Below are 26,190 nucleotides of genomic sequence, written 5' to 3'. Positions count from 1 at the left end.
TATTTGCCCCCATCTTCAAAGACCATCGGCCTTTTTCCACATACAGACTGTGTATTGTAGAAATCTAGAAGGAACCTTTTCATGAAGAGATGTGAGACAACGATTACAATTTATAAGTCACGATTTCTCATGTTTTGTTGTATGAGGAGCATAAATTTAATACTTAATGTCATTATCTAGGTGTAACAATATAGTTGTCAGCACTTGCGATTTGCTGGGTGGCAAGTACCCAGCTGTTGTTGTTTTATCCAGTGGTGGAATTCAACTATATATTTACTCAAATACTACTTAAAAATAACTATATAGAAATATCCACTCTTCTCGATGATGTTTATCAAGGTTTATTTTATACCTCTACTTCACTACACTACCACTACCATTTCTTCTTCTTCTACGACTACGACTACTACTACTATTACTACTACTAGAAGAAGAAGAAGAAGACATACTTTATTCATCTCTGGGGGAAATTACATATTTCCCATGCTGCTAATAATAATTGTAATCATTTGTTATTTGGCGTCATTCCTCGCTTATTTTCTAACGTGGCAGTGAGGCTTTTAGTTGTATATATTTTATTTAGTAAGTGGCAGGTTGCAGTGCGCTCCAGGGTTCGCGCCAGCTATGTTCCCACATCATGTGATGTTGTTGAACACAGCAGCCACAGCAAGAGAGAGACACTGAGTGAGGAGGATCAGTGTGTGGAATAAAAAGGTACTTCAAAGACATGCTCATAATCCTTAAAGCAGATCAGGTTGTCACTCTTATTCTCACTTACAGGAGACTCTTTCTGGGGCCTTGGTTCCATGATAATTTGTGTTCTCGATCTTTCCTCCAACTCTTTTGGCTAACTATGTGAGCCCATGCTAGCTCGATAGTATCAACACTGAGCCAGGCTGAAGCTGGGGCGCAGCAGGAGCGAGCGGAGCCTCGGAGCCAGCCACACCGACCATCATTTCCGACAGCTCCGTATGGATTTGACGTCGGCTCACATTGTTACTTGATGTTTTACAAAGGGACGATCGCAGGTGATTTCGAGGATGGGGGAACCTTGTGACCTTAAACACTTCGTAAAGTGAGTAACTCGTTAAGCAATGATTTTCACTTAGCGGTACGTTAATTGTGGTTTAGTTAACCATCTTACTACACACAAGACAAAACATTAGCTAGCATGCTAGTAAAGCCGGGTGCAGAGACTTGTCCATTATACCCTAAAACGGAAACGTGTATTCAACCTTTTCTGTTTATTCAGTCAATTAGGAAAGTATTGACTTAAGAGCACCTTAATAACAGCGACTTAACACCTTCGAGACAGGTCAAAGATCGATACAAGTTAACAACAGTAAGGTTAATTAGCCTACTGGCTACTAGTTACAGTGCGAGAGATAAGCTAGCTCACACCGCTAGCGTTAGCTGCTGAAGCTAATAGAGCTCCTTTTCTAGCCGACTTCGCCTAACAATCCAATGTGATTGTTTACCTCTGCTGCTCAGCCAATAGATAAACAAGTTAAACGCCAAACTTGTTGTATGTCTAAGCATAAAATTGTTACCCAGTCAACATTAACAGCATGAATTATAAATAACACAACACGAGCTAACACTATTTGTAAAGATGGCCCACGGAAGCTCTCTGTTCATGTTAGCTAACCAAAGTTAGCTTAGCTGGTTCTGATATTTTTGTAAACCAGCGTCGCATTCGAGTAGCTAAGTCAATGCCGCCTTGTCTGCATGCTTACTACTCGCATATTTGGTGTAGTATGACCAGTCAGCAAATCTTTATCACACATTTCACTAAATTGACGGCTTTGCACTCATCCTCTACTCGATCTCACAGTGGGAGGAAGAGCCATCCTTTTAAAGGCCATGTTTTGGCTGCATCCAACCCTCCCGCTCAGGCCATGCTTTAGTTAGTTTCCTAATTTGCTTCAAAGCAGTCGCCGTTTGTTTTCATAACAGTGCCTATGTGTTCTTTCACAATAACCTTCACTCTACAGACACCCTTTGTTTTCTGTAGGCCATTTGCTTGCGCTGTATATGTCTAATGAGATGCATGTTGTCTATTCGCCCTGCATCCATGTTTTTCATCTATTCTCGACCATGATAGTACTATTTATAAACCATAGGTGAATGTAACCTTTTATTCATGTTGCTGCTGCAATGTAACCAAAGCGACAGCAGCAGAGAGAAACTGTCCACCGAGTTGAGAAAAGGGGAAATCTTTCTCATTGCAGACATAAATATTAAGACGAGCAACTGGGTTATCTGCCACATTGCAACGATAGATAACAGAATTGTCAGGGAGAGGCTCCTGTATTAGTCGTTAATACTACAACGGTTAAATGCATGTGGCGTCAAACAATTTTTGATATGGTGTATACAGACAATGTGTTTGCACAAGCCAGAGCCACTACTGAACACTTTATCTAACAATGCACTGAATTTCTGTATTTTTCTGCAACTTCCCTCAGCTGTCAGTGGTGTCAACAGTATAATAAAAGTTCCTGGCAGTATAGCTGTAAGCTGTTGTGGACAAATAAGATTCAGTTCATTGCAACCTTATCTTTCTTTTTGTCAGGTGTGGCGTCACTTTGGAGGGCTCATTTCTCTGATTTGGATTATTCTTGGCCAGCAGTCTCCTCAGGCCTTCTAATCCTAGCCGAGTTTCTGAATGGACTCTCTTCTCAAGTCAGAGATCAGGTATTAGACAGCTCAAAATGCAACTCACAGTGTATGTCTTGTTTAGAGTAGTTTTATATTAATTTGGTAATACGTTTTTTGATTGTCAAATTGTATTTTGATTTGGATGCAGTCTATTAATATTTTTCTGCTACCTATTTACTGTTCAAACACTTTGCTATCAAGGTCATCCTAAGCCCAAAGTCTTGTTGTTATTTTTATACTGATAGTTATTTGACAATTAAAAATACAAGACTACCCTCTGCAATAAGTCTTGGGCTGTTTTTTTTAAAATTGATAACTGAAAACATGTTGTCTTTGGTATCTATTTATGCTATCTGTGACAGGCAGGTGAATATATAGGTTTTATTATGTGCAGTGTAACAATAGCTACACTATACAGTACATCAATTCCTCGTGGTTAAAGTGAAGATGTGTAGTTTAATCCTCTTGCATGAACAAATGATTACATCATCTGTTGGAGAGGAAACAAAGAGAAATTATTAAAGCTCCTGTGATCAGCTATCACTTATCTTTCTGTTATTATAGTGGAACAGTAGATGACAACAATGTTTGGTATTGACTATTATGTTCAGTTATCCTTAGTTTGTTTACATTTATTAGCTTCAGACATGAAACAGTCATGCATTGCAGTTGGAGTAGTATTCCTATATTTGGTGTAAAATACTCCTACTGCAACGTTAAGCTAAAAGTGAAGTGAAGTTCTTGGTCTTGTAGGTCCAGTCCATTAATCATTTCATTTTAAGCTGCTTGTTATAGCTCTGTCTATATAACAGAATGTCACTACAGAAGTGTCTCATTTTGAAGGTCACAGAGAAAAAGGAAAAAATGAAATCCTAAAGGATTAAATGACCCAGTTGTTGCCCTGCACCCATATTGAGCCTACCCTAAGGAAAACACACAAACTTTTTAATAGGACAAAAGGAGGAACAAAAACCCAATAATTGACATTTTTACGTGTTGAATATTTAGCCCTACTTCTTTGTGCTTCTTTTTGTGAATTGCTGCTTCAGCTGTTTTTCAAATTGGCATCATCAGTTGCTAGTCTCAGCAATGTAGACAGTCAAGCGTTATGATGTGAGTTGGTTAGGTGATATAGCTTATATAACCCACTCAACAATTTGTGTATAGAATGTTTTTTGGGGGATTTTTTTTGTTTTGGTTTACATAAGGTCTGCTTATTTAGGTCATACAATTACAAAAATTAGTCCCTCCAGGGTTGCGTGTTGGAATATTTTTAGGTGCAAATGAAATTGTTAAAGCAAGTGAATTTTGAGGGGGGAAAAAGTTGTTTTTTCTTTTTTGTATAATGGCCTAGTCCCACATATGTGAATGCAGGGGAGTGGCAGCTAACAAAACAGTTAATAACATTGAGACATACATGTATAACGTTTGTGCTTGAAACTGCTCTGATTGGTGGAATTTGCAGGAAGCTATGACAATTAGTCAAATTTGCAGAAAAGTTGTGGTGATTGGACAGAATTGCAAGGTTGTGCAGAACTGAAGGAGAATGGTTGAATTTGCGTGAATTGTTGCTTTCACAAATGTGGAGGGACGTAAAAACATGGAGGGACAGAAAAAATGGTTAAGCTTTGAGAATGGTAGTGAAACTTTGAAACATGATGAAACAAAAATTATTTACTGTATGAAACCCTTAATTGTACAACATTTGTTTCATATGGCCTTTTTTAGCCATAGCGGGTTTGTTTGGTTTCTCAGCAGTATTGAGGAGGTGTGTGTACGTGTGTGTACATGTTTGTACATGCGTGTGTACGAATGTAGAGAGAGAGATAGCAACATTTTTGTGTTCAGTAGATTTTACCTAACCTTTCCCCCGTATTCCTGTGTGACAATAATGGAATTCTGAATTAAGAAGCATATGAAAAGCCTAGACCTTGACCGTATGTTTTGCAAGCTAGGCTGAGGAGTCTATCTCATTGAATATGTGGTTTATTGTTTACAAAAGGTCTATAGATGTCTTTCTCTGCATGGTTGATCACTGTTTACCACTGTAGCCTTGCAATAAGAGACAGGTCCTGGGGTTGAAAGACCATTTTATCCACCTTGTCTGTAGCTTGCATGCCCTATTCATGTTTGCAGGGGTTTCATATGGATGCAACAGTTATCGTCTATACCAGTGTCATGTTCCTGTCGCTGCTGAGCCAGGCACTGGCTTTAGAACTGCTGTAGGCATTAGAGAAATAATTCAAATATCCAGAATGCCCTCTGATAAGTTATTTTATTTTAAACTGAGCTGTAGATGTTTCAGTGTTCATTTTAAATTGAATTATTACAGGAGTAGCTATCTGTGAATTGGGAGACCAAGAGAAAGTGTTTCTGGTCAAACAAGTGTCCATTGTTTTGTTGGTACTACTTACATATTTTTGGAGAGGTTAATATCAAGTACACAACTTCCTCTTCTGTTTTATCACCAAGTCTCCAGAAGAAAGCAGTTAAGCACTTGTTCGTTTTTTTTTTTTTAAAACATTACTATGGTCACCTACTCTCCTCTTTCGAACATTCCAATGGCTACTTTGCCCTGTAAAAGTTTGGGAAAATCCAATATATGTGCAATCAGTAGGCCGGTGAACCTGACAGCCACAGGAGTGCTTCCTGTCATTTACCTGCCATTCAGATCCATTTCTTCCTGCCACTGTCTCTTTGTTCATCACTGCACAAGGTTCAGTGTGTAGTCCATACATATACTATGATGTGACTGATCTGAGTTATCCTTCGAATTATGTTGCATGTCAGCCATCGCCCCTGTTTCCTGTCAGGCAGTGGAACAAGTACACCTAACACTGTATTGTAGACTTGTGTTTTGAAATCATTAAAGGGTAATTCCAGTACTTTTAAACATGGGCCCTGTTTTAACATATTTTTGGGGGTTTAAATGATATAAAGAGTTTTGAAATCGGTCCAGTAGATTTCCTCATTAGGCAGCTATGAATTACTATTTTTTTTAATTTCATGGGGCTTTTCCACTGACACAGAAGTTGTGCCCAAGATAGGCCTTCTCTGGAGTGGACCTGCTGCGACCAACCCATGACAACCCTCCCTTCTCATTCTCAAACAAGCATGTATTGTGAGACTCAGCTTGTGTCTGTGCAAGTGACCAAAGTGAAAGAAGTTTTAAAATTTTTCTTTCTGTTCAGCTCCCAATACTTTTGTAGCTACCTACTGAATCTCTGTGGACTGAAGTTCAATTTCTCTCCTGTGTCGCTGTTTGTACTTTTAGATATCTGCAAGTCCCTGCCGTGCTGGGCCGAGTCAAGTCAAGCCTGCACATGTATATGGAAAGGGGGTAATGGTAAGAATCCCTGCAGAGAGAGATGTTTTTGTCAGTGGAGTCTAGTGGCTTTGAAGAGAGCAATATAACAGCTGTTTTTGCCTAAAGAAAATGGATCTTACCCTCCTACGAAAAGCTCTATCTCTGTAGGGATCCTTTCCATATTGTCAGCCACTTAGAATAACAATCTGAGCCTACCAGTGGCAAAAAAACAAGCACTCTTAGTGGATGCACTTAGGTGGGCACATTTGCCGCCAAGGATTATGTTGGAGCCATTGCAGTGTGCATCATGACTGTTGACATAGGCAGTCTGCTGGACCAATTACAAAACCCTATGTACCCACGCGTCTTTTAGACCCTATAAATTTGTACAAAAAAATAGGGCCCAGGTAACACTCATGAGCACATACATGGTCAAAGACTCAGACACATCCTGCAAGGTTGCCTTGAAAATTTTGGTTTCTTATGCCTATTGATGATTTTAAATGCCAAATTACATTCTTTTCATGTTGATGTCCAGTCATTATTGATGGAAAATGTAGTCAATTGAAGCAATAATTTCCTCAGTGTGTGCTATATTGACCAAGAAAGCTGAGTTCTAATGCTGCAAAATCTGTTGTTCTTCCTGTATCCAGTGATGTCACTGGATGCAAGGAAGTGACATCACTGTGACATGCAGAAGTCGTGTGCCTACCTGTGAGGAGACTGGGGAGAGTGCATCGTTTCCAATAAGGCTCATCCTTGAAAAAAATGTAAGTAATAGCTATAGGTTAGGGTGGTTATACATGGCAACATGGGTGTGGGCATCAGAAGCTTGAGTGCAGTGCATTTTGGTACATGTAGTTACTGCTGCAAGCAGAAATACTTAGTTTACATGGCCAATGTAGCACAAACTGAGGAATTTATTGCTTCAAATTGCTGCATTTACGATCAAGACTGAAATTGTTATATGTAGTGTTGCATGAACTTTGTAACTTTCTGTCTTTTCTCTCTTTTTATGTTACCATGATGTTCTTATGTAACAACAGAGAGGAGGGGAGTGGTGCCTCGGTAAGTATTAACTAAAATGTGCCTACATATTTGCTCTCATGATACAACTGTCTAATGTCACGATTTTCAAAAAAGAAAACAGGGTATAGCTTTATTTGTCATCTCTTTTATTGTAGGTCAAGGTGGAGGGCCTATCCAAGGCAGCTCTAATCAAAAGCCTGTCCCCCAGAGTCATGCTATCCAACCATCTCCTGCCAAAAGGGACCAAGATGAAGGTCAACCTAGAGGATCAGGGTCGTCAGAAAGTGTCCTTCAGCTTCTCGCAGACCAAGAAGTCACTGCAGAGCTTGCTCTTCATCCCTCCCAGCGCTGACAAGTCGGTTGCCGAACCTCACCCAGCCTTGTCACAGTCACCTTCAGACAAAGGAGGGCAGAATACAGACAGCAAAACTGAGCAAAAGCAGACGCCTATGGTGCCAACATCAACAGCAGAGACACATTCGAAAACACCAGTCCCCTCAGCCACTAAACTGAAACCAGACTTAGCGAAGATGCATTTCAAGAAGCAAATTCTCAGTGTCTCTGTGACTGATGAGAAATCAACATCTCCTGTAATAGAGGAGTCACACTCCCCTGAATTGCAGGTTCTGCAGAGATCAACAAGTAAGAGTGTAAAGGAATTCCCAACACCCCAGCCTCAGAATGTCATCAGTGTCTGTCCCTCAGAGAATGCTCACATTGAAGCCTCTGAGACAAGGGTATCCCCTAGCCTCAAGAAGCCAGCTGCTTCCTCAGGAAAAGATGGAGAGAGTTCCAGTAGTGCTGAGCAAGACAGTAAGGTATACAAAAGGAAAACCAGGTCCCATTCTGATAGTGCTCTCCCTGGCTCAGAATCTGATGGGGATTCAGGCCAGATGTCTTCCAGCCACAAATCAGTCGACTCCAAAAGTAAAACAAACTCTGACAGCCGAAGCAAAGAAGTGAAAAAGTCTTCCTCTGGTTCACATGTGGAGGATAAGGAAAAATGTTCCTCTAAGCGGTCAGAAAACCATGAAAGATCTTCTAGTTACACAAAATCAGACCGTGATTCTAGACACACATCTTCACGGTCATCTCGTTCAGACAAAGATCGCAGAAGGACGCGGTCTAGATCACGGTCAAGATCAAGAGGGTCTCGAACAAGTTCATCTCACTCCAGGTCAGAAAGATCCCGAGGTGACAGAGGTTCACGCTCTGAAAGGTCATACTATCATGATTCTGATCGGAGATCACACAGGAGCTCTCCACGCAGAGAGAGAAGACGTTCACGGTCACGCACTGACAGAGGTCGGGACAGTTCTGACTCTGAGGATGACCACAGGAAGGCAAGAATAAGGACAAGTGATTCCAGTAGATCATCCGTTCATTCAAGCTCACATAAAGAGTCAAAATCATCCTCATACTCAAAGTCTGAGAAAGCTTCCAAATCTGCAGATTCCCCTCATTCTGCAGAGTTGGATAAAAGAACACAATTGTCAAAGTCTGAAAGGACTTCAAAGCGACTCTCAGACTCTGATTCCCAGCGCAAGTGCTCTCCTGATCTGGACTCTAGTTACCGTAAATCTATCTCCCATCACAAGTCAGAGACCAACAGCAAATCGTCTTCTTCCAGTATGCATACCCACTCTCAAGCATATGAAAAACGCCAAAAAAGCAGCTCTAGTGACTCTGAGGCAGATCATAAAGGAAAATCGCAGGCCCCTGACAAAATCTCTGTCTCAGAGGAGAATTGTAAAAACTCTCAAAAGAAAACCAGTAGGTCAGACTCAAAGCAGATAGGTTCTTCTAGATCTTCTATGAGAACCAGTGGACATGATAGACAATCAAATGACATGTTTCACAGTCCTGGCAAAGCACCACCATGTGCAGACACAACAGAATCAAGTTCTCAGAGTGAAAAAGAAAAATATGATTCCCAAAAAGGTGGAAATGAGCATAGTAATCAGGATTTTAAGGTCTCTCACACTGATAAGAGTTTGCAAGAATCTTCATCCAAGAGAAAAGAAACAAAATCAGACCTGGAAGTTCAGAATGAAAAAGTCTCAGCTGTAACCTCAAGTGAAAGCCTAAAGCATGTAAATGCCGCCCTGGAAAACTTGACCAATGTGAAGGATAGCCTTTCTTCTAATAACCGACCACATGTGAACTCAAATGCAGTTGTCTTAAATACATGCAGTAGTAATGACAGTATGATGTTAAGTCAGGACAAGAAAGTTGTCGACTGTTCACCAGGGCCAAAGTCCTTACTTGATACAGGAGATCTACCTGTTACTCATGATGTCCAGCAGAACACTAAACCAGAGATTGTTGAGCTGAATAAAGTTACGACAGTCGACAAGCAGTGCAGTACAAGTGTCCCGGTCACATCTGATTCATCATGTCTTGAATCTGAGAATCAGTTAACACTTGAGCAGCAAAATATGGACAATGTTAAAAAGAGCAGCAGTACTACCAAAAAGTCCAGGTGGGATATTGTTGGACAGGACATCTCAGAGGGTGATCATTCACAAAGGACAGTTTGTGCAGAGAGTAAACATTCTGTTAAAAAAGTGATCTCTGTCAAAAAAATTGAATTTTCTAAAGACTGTAACCAACAAGACACTGACATTAACGATACTATTCAGCAAGAAGCTGAAACACATTCCAAACTGGTGAAGCAGATTGAGATCTCCAAGCAGGAACTTGCCTCAGACAGCATGTCCACGACTGATAAATACAAAGACCAAAGTGAGCCTTCACGAGAAAGCACCAGCAATGACCACTGTGACTTAAAACTGAGTGTTTCTCAAAATACAAACACAAATGAGCCTCTGCACATAAATGATACATCACAAGTCAGTAAAGCTGTAAAGATGCAAAGCTGGAATTGTGATGATCAGGAAGAAAAATCCAAGGACAGTGCTCACAAGTGCAAATTGAGTAAGAGAACCACACAAAATCAGGATTCATTAGGAAGGCAGAGTGAGGCCAGCGATAGTGACAACTCAGAGTATGACTCTGATTGCGGTGAGGCTATAAAACGATTGCACTCTGTGGTGGTGGTGCCAAAGAATTCTTCCCTAACAATGGACACACAGGACACGGGCGCTTCAACATGCACTCCAATGAATAGTTCAGAACTGCATAATGCTAATACAGCATCCAATGTGAATATCAGTGAGGTCCCAAAACAAAGACAGGGAAGTCCTTCCACTGCGCTTGTGGAGACTAGTGATCCATGTCCTGGTGTGAATGATTCATCCAGTAACAGTATGTTGTGCCAATCCCAGAGTAATATGATTGATAGCACCAGTCACTCGGAGGGCTCCAGCTCCATCAGTGGCCAGCCTTACATGGCTGGTCATATCAGTGCCCATGTAAGTGCCACAGATCCTGCCCACAGCCTTGATAATTCCAGACATTGTGAGCAAGGCCACAAACAGCATAATCTAACTAGCAGAGGTGAAAGGATGTTCTCCCGTTACCAACATGACGATTTTTCCAATGCTGACAATATCAATGACAAAAATGGATTCAGCCTGGGTTGGGATTTTTCACAGCCAGAACAGCCCAGTAGTACATACCAGCAGCCTGACAGCAGTCATGGGCCACAGTTACCGAACACTAAACAGACAGGAACCTCACCCACGGAACAGGAGCACTTGCAGAATAATGCCTCCTGGAACCACCAGTCCTCTAAAATGCAGCCTAGCAGAAAAACCTACCTCCATGTGCACGAACATTATCAGGACCCTGCAGGTGAAATCCATCCTGACTCCCTAACTAATGACCATGACGACTACAGTGGGGATAAACCATCTAATCTTAGTAAAACAGCTGTTGAATGCAGTGGACCTAACACTCCTGGATCATCAAGCTTTGTACAAGGTCATGAAATAAGTAGCAACAGCAGGGGCTCTGCTGTGCCTAACCCCCCTAGAGAAGACCATTTTAGACCTCACAGAGGCCGGGGCCCTCCAAAGAAAAGGCGTCCGGAGATTGAGTCTGATTCAGACAATGAGGCAGAAGCTGGACCTGCAGGCAAGAGAGAGTGTTTAGGAGATGCTGACATCTCTAAGGAAAGTCCTGTTAAAGCTGAGGTGCATCGTCCATCACTCACTCTGCAAGACTTTCAAGATGCCAATAAATGGAAAGAATTATCCAAATCTAAGAAAATGCCCCCTTACTTTGACTTGATTGAGGAGAACCTCTACTTAACTGAGCGGTAAGGTGTTGTCCGGTCTGTTTAACAAAACAAATTATTTGGTTTGCACAAAGAATAACCTGATAATTTAAAAACTACTTTCAGGCTTGAGTTTTGAAAGTTTTCAAATGTATTTTACAGAAAGAAGAGCAAATCTCATCGAGATATCAAGAGAATGCAATGCGAGTGTCCTGTGCTGCCCAGAGAGGAGCGTGCAAGGGGAGTATTGGCATGTGGTGAAGACTGTTTAAACCGGCTGCTGATGATTGAGTGGTAAGTTAATTATTACTGATAAAACTGCAAAAACATGTAAGAACTCATAATTTTGAAATTAAACATTTTGCAGAATTTCTACTTTAGGAAAATCAAAATGTTTTTTTTTTTGTGTGTGTGTGTATTAAAAGGATTGTACAATTATTGTAGTCATTATAAATCATGCTGTTCAAATTTGACAATTTCCCCAACAAAGCTTAGTCTGTAAAAATAAAAAATATGGTAATTTGCCTTAAAATGTGTAGAAGCTTTAAGGAATATCTTCTTACTTGTTTACTTGTTTTTGACTATGTTTTTTTTTTTTCTCTCAGCTCCTCACGGTGCCTGAATGGAGTGTACTGCTCTAATCGACGCTTCCAGATGAAACAACATGCAGATTTCGATGTTATCCTCACAGAAGATAAGGGCTGGGGACTACGGGCAGCTAAAGACTTGGCTCCGTAAGCCTTTTAAAATGTTTTTCAAGCATTTAGCATTAAAAGATTCACAAACTTAGTTGTTATTGTGGGACTACCTATTCTTTTATATTGCATTAGGCTACATACAGTAGTAAAGGTTTTCATGTTGTTGTTCCCACATTTATATATTAAAAAGAAAAATATTTAATATATATTCTCTGTCCTAAATCATAAAATGACCATGATATGTCATCAGAGATTAAGGAAACAAGCTTAATTGAAATACTGTTTTCCCAACTACAACACTACAGCCATCATGTTTTCCTTTGAAATTGTTTTTTTTTTGTCTGCTCATTTCATTAGTGTTAAAATTAGTGTTGAATGTTGACCAAATGCGAGTCTGTTTATGAATTGTAAGAAATCATTAATAATCTCATTTTTGAACACTAGGGTCTTACAGATTGTTCCTTTTAAAATGCTAATTGCATCCCAAAACAAAATATGTGTCATTTGAACAGGGTGATGCCAAAGTTTCTATAACTGCAATAAATCAATTTTAAGGTTAAGAAAAAGGCTTTTAAAACATGTCTAAAATATTTTCTTATGAAATTGTCATTTGCGAGGATGGTATTGTGTAAATCCGACAAAAGTTACCATTCTACTGGAATATAACCTTTGTGTAGGGTTAATGTTAAATTTTATGGTTGAAAACAGAGACAGGATGATTGACTTGTTTGTTTTTTATTGCTATCTCAGAAACACATTTGTACTGGAATACTGCGGGGAGGTATTGGACCACAAGGAGTTCAAGACCAGGGTGAAGGAATATGCTCGCAATAAGAACATCCACTACTACTTCATGTCTCTGAAGAATAATGAAGTGAGTGATGATATGACACATTACAATTAATGTTAATATTTAAACTGCAGTCTGGTTTAATGGTTTGGGTAAAGTAGCTTGCAGAAATACTTGACATTGCATTATGTCTCTTCAGATCATTGATGCAACGCTGAAGGGTAATTGCTCTCGGTTTATGAACCATAGCTGCGAGCCCAATTGTGAGACCCAGAAGGTAAAGCGGCAAAAGAAAACACCTGAATTGTACTCCTTAGGTTAACTTTGCGAAAGCTGACCTACTTTTATCTCATTCCAGTGGACTGTCAATGGCCAGCTTCGAGTTGGGTTTTTCACCACCAAGGCCGTCGCTGCAGGAACTGAACTGACATTTGATTACCAGTTCCAGAGATACGGGTACTGTTCTGCACTTATTTTTTGACACCCCACTTGTATCCTGTGCTGTGTATTGTGACATTTTTGTTTCATGTAGATCTGTAACAATGAATCAATTAATCAGTTAGTTGGTCAAAAAAAATTAATTGCCAACTATTTTGATTATCGATTAATCATATATATATAATATGTAGATTGATTGATAAGTAAAATAATCGTTGGTTGCTGCCTTAGCTGCATACATATTTTGACTAATGGTATAGCTGTTGTGATTTCACCTCTTGTTTTATCTTTTTCTGTAGCAAAGAAGCACAGAAATGCTTTTGTGGAGCACCCAGCTGCAGAGGCTTCCTGGGTGGGGAGAACAGAGTTAGTGTGCGGGCAGCTGGAGGGAAGATGAAGAAGGACCGCAGCCGAAAGAGCGCTCTCACCACGGTCAGTTCTTCCAGTCACGTTTGAAAGTGTGTCTTGTCATTGGTTTTATACTCGGCTGCTAGTAGTGAGAATCACCACAATAACTTAATCATCTTAAATTAGCATGCTCCAGTTTTACTGGGTTTTGATGTTAGCCCTGTAATGTATGTATCAGGATAAAATGTCTCCCTAAGAAAGATGTATTATTTTCAATGATGACATCACTTTGTCCTTCCTCAGGTCGATGAGGAGCTGGAGGCATTACTGGAGAATGGAGAAGGCCTGTATGATGAGAAACAGGTGGTTTCTCTCTGCAGACTGATGGTCCGAGTGGAAACCATGGAGCAGAAACTCATCTGCCTCAAACTCATACAAGTACGACCTGAGCAATAGATGCCGTGTTTATATTGTTGACATTTGTTATTTTCAGTACTGATATTATGTTTGTGTTGCACAGGATACTCAAAATCCATCATGCCTGAAGCAGTTCCTGGACCATCACGGGTTGTCTTTGCTGTGGATCTTTATGGTGGAGCTTTCTGAAGCTAAAGGCAACAGTGCCAATAACATCAAACTGCAGATCCAGGTGACTTATGTCATTGACTTTGCATTAAAATGTTCATAACATTATCGCATTTCATTGAAGTAACTGGAGCCTGCACCGTCATATACACTGCCATTTAAGCAAAAATTGCATGAGAGGATGTGGCTGCATCACCGTTGTGCTAATAATAACTTTAAAGTTCACCCTCATGTCTAATATTGCAATTACAGGTTACCAACAAAATAAAACATATAATCAAAATGTATTATTATTGTGGGACAATTCACTCTCAAAATAAAAAAAACAACAACTTTTTGCTAGTGTATCAGTCACATCAGTAGAACTCCTAACCTAGTTTACTACTCCAGCAGTGATTTATTTTCATGAACAGAAACATTTCAAATAACATCCTCCATCTGGGCAGTGTAATTTTTTTAATGATGAGCACAGTGTGCTGTCTTGCTGATTTGAGCATGTTTTAAATGTCTCGTTGACCAGTCAGATTGCTTGGCTGGAACTACCTGTTGTGTAATTATTGTTTGTTTTACAGATTATGAAGACCTTAGCTGTGCTGCCTATTTCTACTAAGAACATGTTGGAGGAGAGCAGAGTCCTGACCTTCATACAGCGATGGGCCCAAACAAAAATTCTTCCTCAGCCTGCTGAGATGGATGGATACTCCAGTGAGAACACTTCTCGAGCACAGACACCCCTCAACACCCCTGACGGTTCCTCCACCAAATTAGGACCAGAATTGGATGGTGACGCCTCCAAACCTGCTGTGTACCGGCGCCTTAAAATCATCAGTGAAAACAGTCTGGACAGCGCACTCTCTGACGCCAGCAAAGCATCTGACGGGAAGGAGGAAGAAGAGGACGATGATGATGAGGAAGAGGAGGAATCCTCGCGCACAGGACTCCCTGATGGCAAACAGTTGAAGGCAGACCCTGTGTGTGAAGCTGCAGATCAGACAAAAGGAATGACAGAAGAGTTGGTGAAAGAGGAGAAACCGGAAGAGACTGAGATGAATTCAAGCAGTCAAAACCAGTCTCAAACTGAGGAGGTAAAAGAAAAAATGGAGCTGGATTTGGAGCAGGAAATAGAGATGAAAGAGGGCACAAGTGAAGGTCAGACAGAAGAACTTGAGGGGCCAAAAGAGCCTAGTGAAAAACAGGAGAGTGGGGAGGAGCAGACCAGCCAGACAGTGACAGAAAAGGCTGAACTTGAAGAAGACCAGCCCGCAATTAAAGATCCCGAGCCGGAGAGTCAGCCCATCCAAACAGATGTTGCTGATGTTCCACCTGAGCAGTCTATAGAAAATATGGAAACCCAGGCAGAGACACAAGAGGCTGACAAACCACCTCCTGGCACTGAGGTTCAACCTGGTGAACCTGCCACCGATGCTGTCCCAAGCTCTGAGACCCCAGAGGCCATTGTGCCCTCTGAGGTCACAGCAACCCCTGTGGACCCGTCAGTGATAGGAACTCCTTCTCAAGATGAAGAGGAAGGTGTCTCAGATGTGGAGAGTGAGAGGAGTCAGGAGCCCCAACTCAGTGCTATGGACATTAGTGGCATGGCTGCCAGGCTTCTGGAAAGCTGGAAGGATCTGAAGGTGAGGTCAAATAGTCACTTTTATTTATTATTTTAAAAAGAATAAGAGACACTATTCAAAACATGAATTTATCTCTTTTCATTTTGTTGGCAGTAACATATGTTTAAAAACCTGTTTTTATTGGCTCAAACTAAAATTTAAAAATTAGTAATTAAATAGTAATGTAATTCAGTCTGAGTTAGACGGGACTAAGATTGGTTATCTCAACAACATTTATTTGGCAGAAAACCAAAAGCATACAAATATAAGTACAATAGCCAATGTTCCGCAGGGCACGTCTATCAGTACATTTCCACATGGCAACAACAGACTCACAGAGCGGTGCGGATCATTTTAGTTTCCTGTGAGCTTGTGTTACCACTTCACAAAAAGCAGTGCGGTGGATCCAGCCTACTACCTGCTGTGGTTATTTAACTGGTTTCAAATTAAGCTTAATATTTACACCGTTTCTCTTGACTGTCCCTCAAAATTACAACATTAGTTCCACATTGTTCCAGTTTGTGGGAGTATAGCCACAGCCATGCAGCCTGCTAACGCCCAGTACAACAGGCTGACTTGCAAAATAAACAGTAAAGCACCATAAAAATAGTAAAACCCACAGCTTCCACACTTGAAGTTGATATCAATCATGCCGAGCTTCAGTTTTGTCGCAAAACAGGCTTTGTACTGGCTGTCTCATTAAGAATACAGTCTGAAGTAAGTTAGCTAACTTAGTGCACACAAGAGCTTTCCAGTTGTTGTGGGGACATTTCCATCAAGTATAAAGTTAATCCAGTGCGTCTTCACTTCCTTGGATGGTGGGAGTAATGTTACATGAAAACTTTTTTGTTTGTTCTTGTAGCCTACAAGTGAGAAATTAGCGTTTAACATTACCTTCCATATCTTCATGTTACACAGTCTGCATGTTGTACCTGAGTTTGTATTAGCAAAGAACAGAATTACTGGATGCAACTCCACTTTTACATGCATAGCCACACTAGACGGTATTGTGTGTAAGTCAGCAAGTAGCAGTGTAAGTCACATGTTTCATATCAATATGATATTATATTGTTTCTGTAGACACAATACAATATTTGCTGGTCTCACAAAGTCTGCCACAATACGATTTTGATTCAATGATATCAGACGATATCATATTTCTATTTTAATACCTTCACTTACTTTTATGTCAACTAACAAAAATCAACTAAAATGTGATTCGGCAGTTTTATAACTTCTCCAGACGTTTGTCTCACATTCCATGGGAATTTCAAAATAAAGGCAAAGTTTTAAGATGGCAATATAGATAAATGTTTTCACTTTGCATTGATTACATTAGATCATTGAACACTGAATCAATAAATCGATCCAGAGTGTTATATTGATCATTACACCCTGATTTGTGAGTCAACGTGACACTGGTGACATCAGCGATCTATATAGACCATTTTTTCTGTTTGTAATCTGTTTACGTGTCTTTGTTTTCTGTCTCTGAAGTTGTATTTGTCCTTTCAGGAGGTGTACAGAATACCAAAGAAGAGTCAGGTGGAAAAGGAAGCAAATGGTAAGTTAAGTCCAACACTGATTTTTGGCCTACAGTTTTTTCCCATATGGTTTTTACTAACTATATTTTCTTACAGATCGGAGCCGGGATAGAGACTTGGCTTTGACGCCACGCACCACCTCTGGCAGCCGAGAACGTGAAAGGGAGCGAGAGAAGGAGAGGGAACGCGACAGAGACCGAGATTATGACAGGGACGGGGATCGAGACTGGGACAGGGACAGGGAAAGGGAGAGGGACAGAGACCGGGACCGGGACAGAGACAGAGACAGAGATCGGGACCGTGATCGTGATCGAGTCTCTGACAAAACTCCACGCAGCACCGAGAGACGGAGGAGACGCTCTACTTCACCACCCTCATCCTACGAGAGGTCCAGCCGGCGCACCGAGGAACGGTAAGTAAATTCTTATGACTGGGGAACATAATGGAAAGTGTAATCCAGAGGCTCCCAACCGGCTTTTTTGTTGCCATTTAGTAAACTGACCTTGGGTAATTTGTAAAGTTTGATTCTTTTAACTGGACAAGGCTCTTGAGCGCAGAGTGAAGGCCCTGTGAATATAGCTTGTGTCCAGGTCTTATCCTGAGTTTGTCTTAAATAATAGTCTAAATGATAAAAAATGATTAAATTTATTTTTCTTCTCAAAACTGAATGAAATACTGAGATGAGTTATCTGTATTTTTAAGGTTTGACTCATCTAACAGCAGCAAGACTCCAAGGGGAGGTGTAGGCAAGGAGCGCAACAAGCTGTCCACAGAGGAGCGCAGAAAGCTGTTCGAGCAGGAGGTTGCTCAGCGGGAAGCCCAGAAACAGCAACAGCTTCAACAGCAGCAACAACAGCAACTTCAAACTATGGCTTATGACCCTGCTCTGGCCTACGCCTCCAGCCCTGGCTTCATCTCATACCCTCCTGGATATCCCATCCAAACCTTTGTGGATCCCTCCAACCCCAATGCAGGCAAAGTGCTGCTACCGACCCCTTCAGTTGAGCCCACCCTGACTTATGACCAGACGCCTCCCCAGCGTCTTATCCCAGACCTGGGACTGACCTCTCCAACCTCCACCTCCCAGCCCACTCCAGTCTCCAGTCTCTCTCAGCACATCACCACCACCAACCTCACCACTGGCAACCCTCAGCAGTACGCACAGCCAACTGTAGCAACCCAGGATGCCGGCGTAGCTGTCCTCTCTGTACCGGCCCAGACGGCTCCTCAGGTACAGGGCCAGCAGAGCTACACCACTCTTTGGGATCCCACTACTCAGCAGGCAGTGACGGTGCAGACACAGCCTGCACAGCAGTACGCCACAACCCCGGCACAGGCTCAGACACAGACGGCCATCTATTACCAGGGCCAGCCATGCCAAACCATCTACAGCATCCCCACTGCCTACCCTCAGGCCAACACTCCTGTTATACAGGTAAGGTGCTCTTTGCCTTGGTCTAATATCCTCTGGTGGTTTTGCTTCACTTGGGTGTTCTAATTGCCCTCTAGAGTGTAATAAATCATGAATATACTAATATTTATTGAAAATGTTAGAACTTGATATGTTACTGTAATGGTGAAATTAATTTGAGACTACACAGCTTACTTTATCATTATTAAATTTAGTACGGTTATACAATACAACGCGGCAAATACTAAATATCTGAATCTTGTTTAGAATAACTGCCTGACCTGATTGTACTATGTGTTTCTGAAGGCGTACACTGAACCCACAGCCAGCTACTTGCATGGCCAGCCTGTGTATCCTGGTCATCAGCAGGGAGTGGTGGTGCAGCAGGGAGGCACAGTCACCACCATTGTCACATCCCAAACTGTCCAACAGGTGATGCAAACACACTTTGTTCAGCTTTTAAAGAATGTAGAGTGGAGAGAAATCTGCAACTTACTTACTCCCACTAAAATTATGCCTTTAATTGAAACAGGATGATGGGGCAAGACATAATACTTTGGATAATTCACAACAAAAAAACATTAATATAAGCCAAGGAAAGAGAGATAATTTGGTGTGAAGGGTAGGATTACAACACATAACACATTTGTGATCATTTCATCAGTTGGAGTTTATATTCTTGAGCAGCATGAGGTCACATTATTTTGAGGGATGCAACAATTCATCTGACAGTTCGAGTCCCTGCTTTTGAGGATCTTCGAGAGTTTCACAAACCTGTATTATGCTTTATGTGATTCTGAGGCAGCCCTCTGTTCCATTGTGTCCACAAGAGGGTAGTATACATCTAAATTATGCAACTCCTTAGAGCCACAGTGAGTGAGTCCAAGACCTGTCTCATACAATGACAAAGTGCCTTTTAAGATGCGCCTAAAGATAGAACAAATAAAGGAAATGGCCCAAAGGGCTCCGTTTATAAATGAGACTGTTAATGTAATCATGTATGACTTATAACTTCAGCTGTCATCAAAAATGTAGCCTAAGTGAATTTCTTGGTAAGGAGAAGAGCCTGATTCAAAGTACTTCAAAGTGAAGCTACATTGATTTACTTCTAATTCTCATTTTGTATTTCTTCTCCTCTCCAGGAAATGATTGTACCCAACAATGTGATAGACCTGCCTCCTCCCTCTCCCCCCAAACCCAAAACTATCATCCTACCTCCCAACTGGAAAGTGGCTCGGGACCCTGAAGGAAAGATCTACTACTACCATATTGTCACTAGGTTGGTATTGCCATTTGTCTTTAGATAGATGGATGGATGAATGTACTTCACTGATCACAAAATGGGAAATTCTTGTGTTAGAGCAACAGCTTATCCAAGCATTGCATGGGAACAGTTAATATGCAGCAACATACTTAAACATAAGAAGAGAGAATTAGATATCATTAGAAAATTAGAGATGGGACTGTGTTGATCCAATATCTGTACTGTTCGATATTGACGTAAGGCATTAATCTGGTATCTACACCGCATGTTTGCCGTGCTTTTTCTCTTTGTAAACACTATATCAAGCAGTGCAAATTACACAACAGAACAAAACGGTGTATCCCACTTCTACTTTGCATTTGCATGTAACACGAGAGAAACGCATGAGAAGTTACTGTGGTTCAGCTGGAGTGAGTCAGTGTACCAGCCATCTCACTCACAGTGTAAACAATATATAACTGGCACACACTGCACAAGCTTCCCAGACTGAAGTTCATTTTCAGCCTCTAGTATTGGTATCAAATATTGGGTATGAATTGGAACTGAAACAAAGTGGATTTGTACATCTCTAAGAAAAATATCACAAAAGTAATAAAATTTAAGCAAAAGCTCAATAGATAAATAGTACACAAATCCTTCCCCATTGATAATAACATATGTATCTATAGAATATGTATATAATACACAATATAAAGAATATGCTATAATACAATGCAGATCTACTAAAATAGAAATATTTTACATTATATGCAATAGAAATAGGCAGAGTTATTGAAGCAGCAAAACAGTGAAGTTAGGTTCAGACAGAAACAATAGAGCTGAAAGTTCTCTGTTGGACAGAGGTGAGGTGTTGTGAAGAGTTAGAGCAAATGTGTGTCTGTGCTTCCCCTGCATATATTTTTGTCTGGCATGACTTCCCTCTGCACATTAGGCAAACTCAATGGGACCCTCCAACCTGGGAAGGCAGTAGCGACAACACTAGTGTGGACCATGAATCTGAGATGGACCTGGGAACACCCACCTACGATGAGAATCCTTCCAAGGTGAGTTTTGAGCAGTGATCATTTTCAGTGTTAGTTGAAATGTAAATCAGTGTAATCTCTGTGCAGTAGTCTTGGATTGGACTTGGATTCTTTGGATAGTATCTACGTAGTGAAAAGAGAAGTCTGTGTTTCTCCATTTGATGATGAGGAAGTATCCTCTTCACTTTTCCGTCTGGATCCCAGAAAGTTTGTGCTTGGATGCAAAACATGATTATAGTGTTTGTTCCCTGAGGTAATTGAAGATGCTGCACTGGTGATTACTTTCAGCTGTGTCTCAAGCAGAGGAAAAAAAAATCACTCAGCACAACACCATATTCATTGAGTGTTATGACCTCGATGACAACTCGTTCTCGTAAAAATGGCTTCATCAGAATCTTCACGGAGACAAAGATTTGAAGAGAGGATCCACTCACTCCACCCCCTGCTCAGCTGTCTGTCCCCTAGCCTGAAGGCCGTGAGGGGAGGGGTGGCTCAGCTCATCTCTTCTTCCTCTGCCTAGTTTGTTTTCCCTCTTCATTTTTATCCTGACTTTGAGGATAATAGAAACCATCTGCTTGACCCAGCATTCATTTATTTGTGGTTTCTCGTGTTAAAGTCCAACTACACAAGTGTCCCTCTTGTCTCTTTTAAAAAGATGTAACAGAGTTGGAAAAAGCATCAAAAGCTGAGATGGTGAGATCTATGTTTTTCATGCATTTCCCGCCAAGAACAGCTACAAGGTCATGGACCATTTCCCAGCATGTGTTTAGACCGTGCTGGTGTCCACGTTCAGCAGTTGAAACTATGGCACATGCTCTGCACTTGTTAAGAGTCCGATTACACCGTTTCTTGATTCCTGGCCCTGGCACTATGTGTGTGTGTGTGTGTGTGTGTGTGTTTGCTTTTGATCCTCACCACTTTGTTGTGGGTATAGCAGGTCAGCTGTTGCCTGCTTGTCTTTGTTGTTGAAGGCTGGGGCCAGAGAGGCAGCATCCTGGCAGGATATCCCTGCTTTGTGTCAAGAACCTAGTGAGCAGGTGCTGTTTGATGCCCCACTGACCTTGATAGCTACTGTTTCGCAGCCAGTTGGCATGTTTGATTGAGCTGGTGCACAGGTGGGACCTCACTTGGGATTTTAATTGTAGATGTAAATGTAAATGTCAGTGTGACATGGTAATACCGTCTTCCACGATAGTACCATAGCATTGAACAAGGACAGTAAATACACAGTAAATACACTAAACACAAATAAATGAATTAAAATACCTCAATAGAGTATAAAGCTACAGTTTGCAAATTAAGCAGTGAGAGTGTAAAGATGTGCGGTTTGCCATGACCAAGGTAATTTAAGGAGCAAAACAGAATCAGAGCAAAACAGAGGAGTTCATTTGAGGCAGAAACTATAAACCTGAGAGTCCTGAGTGTTTTCTGCTACACAGAGGTGAGGTGTTATGGAAAGTTATTCCTTTGTGCAGAGTTCTTTTATCAATCCTTGTGACAGCAAAGCTGAACCGGTCTCTTGGAGAAACCATACTGCTATCTGTCCGGTTGGTGGTGGAGAGGGTGGTCAGGGTTATCCATAATCACTAAGTTTGTTCAGTGTCTTCATCTCCGCTGCAGCTTCAAAGTTGTCCAGTTTGCAGCCAATTACAGAGCCAGCCAGTCTTTTGGTGTCACCAGCTCCAAATGCTGCTCCCTGAGCAGACTACGAAAAGAAAGAAGAAGAGTTGGATGGGATTTAGTTTGTGACAAGTTCCACTTCCTAAGCCAAGGGTTTAATGTGAAACAAATTCTATTTGCTTGCACACAAGTATTTTAATCGTATCATCCCTCTCTTCTATTATGTTGTTACAGTTCTCCACAAAGACAGCTGAAGCAGACACTTCCAGTGAACTGGCTAAAAAGAGTAAAGAGACATTTCGCAAAGAGGTGAGCCAGAGTCTTAGGTTTGGGATTCCTACACAGTATGGAAAAATATCGAGTTTGATTTTTAACATTTGCTTCCAGGCTATTGTCCCCGTTCTGTTTTCTAAACTATGAAATTAAAAAATTCGAAACATAAATTGGTCATAGACACAGAATGTTCTTCGTGGCGACTGGGGCAGGTTTACTTTGAAAGAAAATGCAGCAATATTTTTGAATTGTATGTATAAATAACTTCACAGATATCCAAATATTAGCTTGTCTGAACACTTAAGAGTTATATTTTCTTTGTGAGGAAACTATACCTCTGTTGCTGTCATTGTTTTCAGGGTTTTCATTTTTTTTAAATATATATTTTTAAAAATATGGTCTGAACATTCTACAGGGAAATCTTGATATTTGAGTCTGGAAAAGTATGGAATTTTGAATTGGAATTAGAAAATGAGTAGGAATCCTGTTTTTAACTCCAGATGTTTCAGTTTTCCAAACCTCTACACCTATACCTGGAAGTGGAGGTTATGCCTTCTAGCCATCAGTGCAAGTTTTAATTTGTTTTTACATGTTCTTCTCTTTCTAACAAGTCTTCATGTGTATGTTACTTAGATGTCCCAGTTCATAGTGCAATGTCTAAACCCTTATCGGAAGCCAGACTGCAAACTTGGACGCATCAGCAACACAGACGACTTTAAACACCTGGCTAGAAAGGTAAGATTAAACAAAAAAGACATTTATACATGCAGTGAGCATGAACTCCCATTAATGCTGAGAAAGCTTTGAACCTTCCCTCGGCCCCTATGTGGTCAGAACACAATGGTCAGCTTTTTAACTTAAAAGGGAGACAAAGTTTCAAAGTTTCCCTCAAACCAGAACTAAATAGTTGAGCTCCCACGATTTCTTTCTCCAGCAGCCAAATGTTTTTGTATTGTGCCTCTGGAAGAGACTAAAAACACATTGTACATGTAAACTATTATCTCCCTCTCTTTTGTTTTACTCATTCCTCTCTAAAAGCTTTTTTCAACCAGCATCTCTTCAAAGGGCAGCGTTCTGTTTTTCCATGGTTCCCGGTGGGTCCGTGGATTGTGTATGTAGGGAGTGGTTAGCGCTGAGTGCCACTCGGACATACCAGGACTCTGAGCACATGGGCACAATAAGCAGAAGGACAAGTTGGGCTTCACTCATTTAGAGATTGCGTTTTATTGTCTGAAATTATAAAGGACAAAGTCACTAAAAGAGAATTGACCATCCAACCACTCCACCACAACTTAGATATACATTGTAATTATGTAATTTACTGCAGTCTGGTGACAAGAAACATTTCTAACTCTTTTCCTGATCTCTGCCCAACTTTCTAGCTAACTCACGGAGTCATGAACAAGGAGTTGAAAGCTTGCAACAATCCTGAGGACCTTGAGTGTAACGAGAATGTGAAGCACAAGACCAAGGAGTACATCAAGAAGTACATGCAGAGATTTGGCTCCGTGTACAGGCCCAAGGAGGACACAGAGGTATACTAGCCTCAGGGGCCACAGACGTTACAGGAGAAGCACATTTGCCTTTCCATTCACTCTGTCATGTATGTACTGGCCAGCCTGAACCGTGAAGTAGTTTCTTAACACATATTTATGACTAAAGAATTGCACTGCTGCCCAAGAAACTCTCCAGGCGCCGTGGATCACGGAGGAGCCACGTTCTAGAGACTGTCGCTCCAGGTGCAGAGGGCGCAGTGGTCTCAATGGAAGACACTGAGGGGTGCTACAGAGACTAATGTTTTCACTGACTGTTTGATTTTAAGCATTTTTTGTTCCATTTGTTGCTCTTAAATGTTCCCAGATGATCACCTCAATTCCACTTTTTAAACTCTTCTATCCCCGAATGAGGATTGCTCAACGCAATCAGCTTTTGGTATCATATTTATCAAAGTTTCTTTGTTACTTTCCACCTTTAAAAATGGATCAATTGCAGAACAGTCCAGTCCGTTTCCCCCCCGCGCCCCGCCACCACACTTCCTTTTTCTTGTGCACGCTTCAGCCCCCTGCCACTGACTCTGTACTATCTGGTGCTGCTTTTAACTGGGTTGTGGAGGTCCAAGCTTCCACTCCTCAAACCCTGCCTTCTTTAACCACAAGACTTTGGAGCCTCTGTTGTTTTATGAATGCATGATGTAGGCTGAGGTCAGCGTGGTATCCTTATGGAAATTCCTACATTTTCCACGTCTCCCGCTTCAAGTAATAGGCGCTCACCGGGATGAGCTTTTACTCACAATACACTTAGGGATCAGCCAGCAGGTTGGTAATGGGTTTAGTGATAAATATTTCCATGTCTTTTATAAATTTATGTATAATAATGACGGGAGCAGGGTTTGAATGCTATGTTTGATGTGCTGTTTAGCTATGTATCAGTTTTTCCCCCCCGTTTCCTGTCCAACCCCTCCCATGACTTGTTCCTCTTCTTACAGGAGTAATGCTGAAAGTGAAGGTTGTAGCATTGCAGTTTTAGCCGTTTTCTAAAACATCTTGTGTGTTTTGGTTCTTTAGTTTATCATTCATATGTCCTAGTGAGACGTTAGAGACACTTAGGCTGGCCTTGCTCTACACACTGTCGTTCATTTATTTCCAAGATTTTTACGGTTGTCAGGATAGTTTCATTAGCATAGTTAGTTACAGCCTATTAAATTGCATTAAACAGAGATCCAACACATGTATATTGCTTTATATGTGAATATATTGAATAATAGTTTTGGGAATGTTTAAATAAGCAGACACTTTGTAAAAGGACTATCATTTCAGGATTGAAAGTGTAAATAATGTGTAAAATTACCAAAGCTGTATGCAGGAGAGCAGGGTCAGCTCAGCCCTCCTCATGCAGTTCCCACATCATGTCTGTCAAACATAGGACCCCGCTGACTCACAGCCCTCTATTTTATTTCAGTGGTGGGGGAGATTTTCATGCGTTTTCTTTTTTTTGTTGTTGTTTTTGTTATTTTTTTTATGTACAAAGTATGTTTCACCCTACTCTACTGTAAGTATTGTGTAAGCACATTGTCATACCGAGTGTACAAACATTTTAAAAGATAATAAACTTTTTTGTAAAATTATATCAGTGTCCATGCTGTGCGCATGAATTGGGTTGTGTGTCAGTTAAAGGGACAGTTCACCCCAAAATCAAAAATGCATCTTACCTGTAGCGGCATTTATCCATCTACATTGTGTTGTCTGAGGTATCGTCCATAGAGATGTCTACTGTCACTCCAGTGTCATGGAACTAGCTGACACTCACCTTGTGATGCCCAAAACACCAAAAAATACATGTGAAAAGTTCAACAATTGTTTTTCTTTCTAGAAATAATGACCCAGTTACTCAAGACATTCTACAGACCT

At 41.0% G+C, this 26,190-nt stretch overlaps 1 protein-coding gene across 6 annotated transcripts; it reads left to right on the top strand.

Moving 5' to 3' along the window:
- Nucleotides 1–547: 547 nt before the first annotated feature.
- On the top strand, nucleotides 548–25,907 carry setd2 (SET domain containing 2, histone lysine methyltransferase). 6 transcript variants are annotated; one of them, XM_084726585.1, is made up of 22 exons: nucleotides 548–714; nucleotides 871–1,075; nucleotides 7,015–7,036; nucleotides 7,153–11,219; nucleotides 11,340–11,471; nucleotides 11,783–11,911; nucleotides 12,626–12,749; nucleotides 12,865–12,942; nucleotides 13,024–13,121; nucleotides 13,403–13,535; nucleotides 13,755–13,889; nucleotides 13,972–14,100; nucleotides 14,609–15,670; nucleotides 17,165–17,213; nucleotides 17,290–17,605; nucleotides 17,896–18,628; nucleotides 18,911–19,036; nucleotides 19,747–19,883; nucleotides 20,800–20,911; nucleotides 22,745–22,819; nucleotides 23,417–23,518; nucleotides 24,166–25,907. In XM_084726585.1, exons 2-22 carry the CDS (start codon nucleotides 1,041–1,043, stop codon nucleotides 24,325–24,327), a joined length of 7,956 nt encoding a protein of 2,651 aa, XP_084582711.1. In that variant the 5' UTR covers nucleotides 548–714; nucleotides 871–1,040; the 3' UTR covers nucleotides 24,328–25,907. The 6 variants fall into 6 exon arrangements, with proteins under 6 accessions (XP_084582711.1, XP_084582710.1, XP_084582712.1 ...); XM_084726584.1 differs by having other exon boundaries at nucleotides 861–1,075; XM_084726586.1 differs by adding an exon at nucleotides 2,576–2,697 and having other exon boundaries at nucleotides 548–1,075.
- The last annotated feature ends 283 nt before the right edge of the window (nucleotides 25,908–26,190 follow it).

Source organism: Lutjanus erythropterus, chromosome 9, assembly GCF_056507025.1.
Source record: "Lutjanus erythropterus isolate fLutEry1 chromosome 9, fLutEry1.hap2, whole genome shotgun sequence".
Classification (NCBI taxonomy): Eukaryota; Metazoa; Chordata; class Actinopteri; order Lutjaniformes; family Lutjanidae; genus Lutjanus; species Lutjanus erythropterus.
This window is presented reverse-complemented; position numbering and strand designations above follow the sequence as displayed.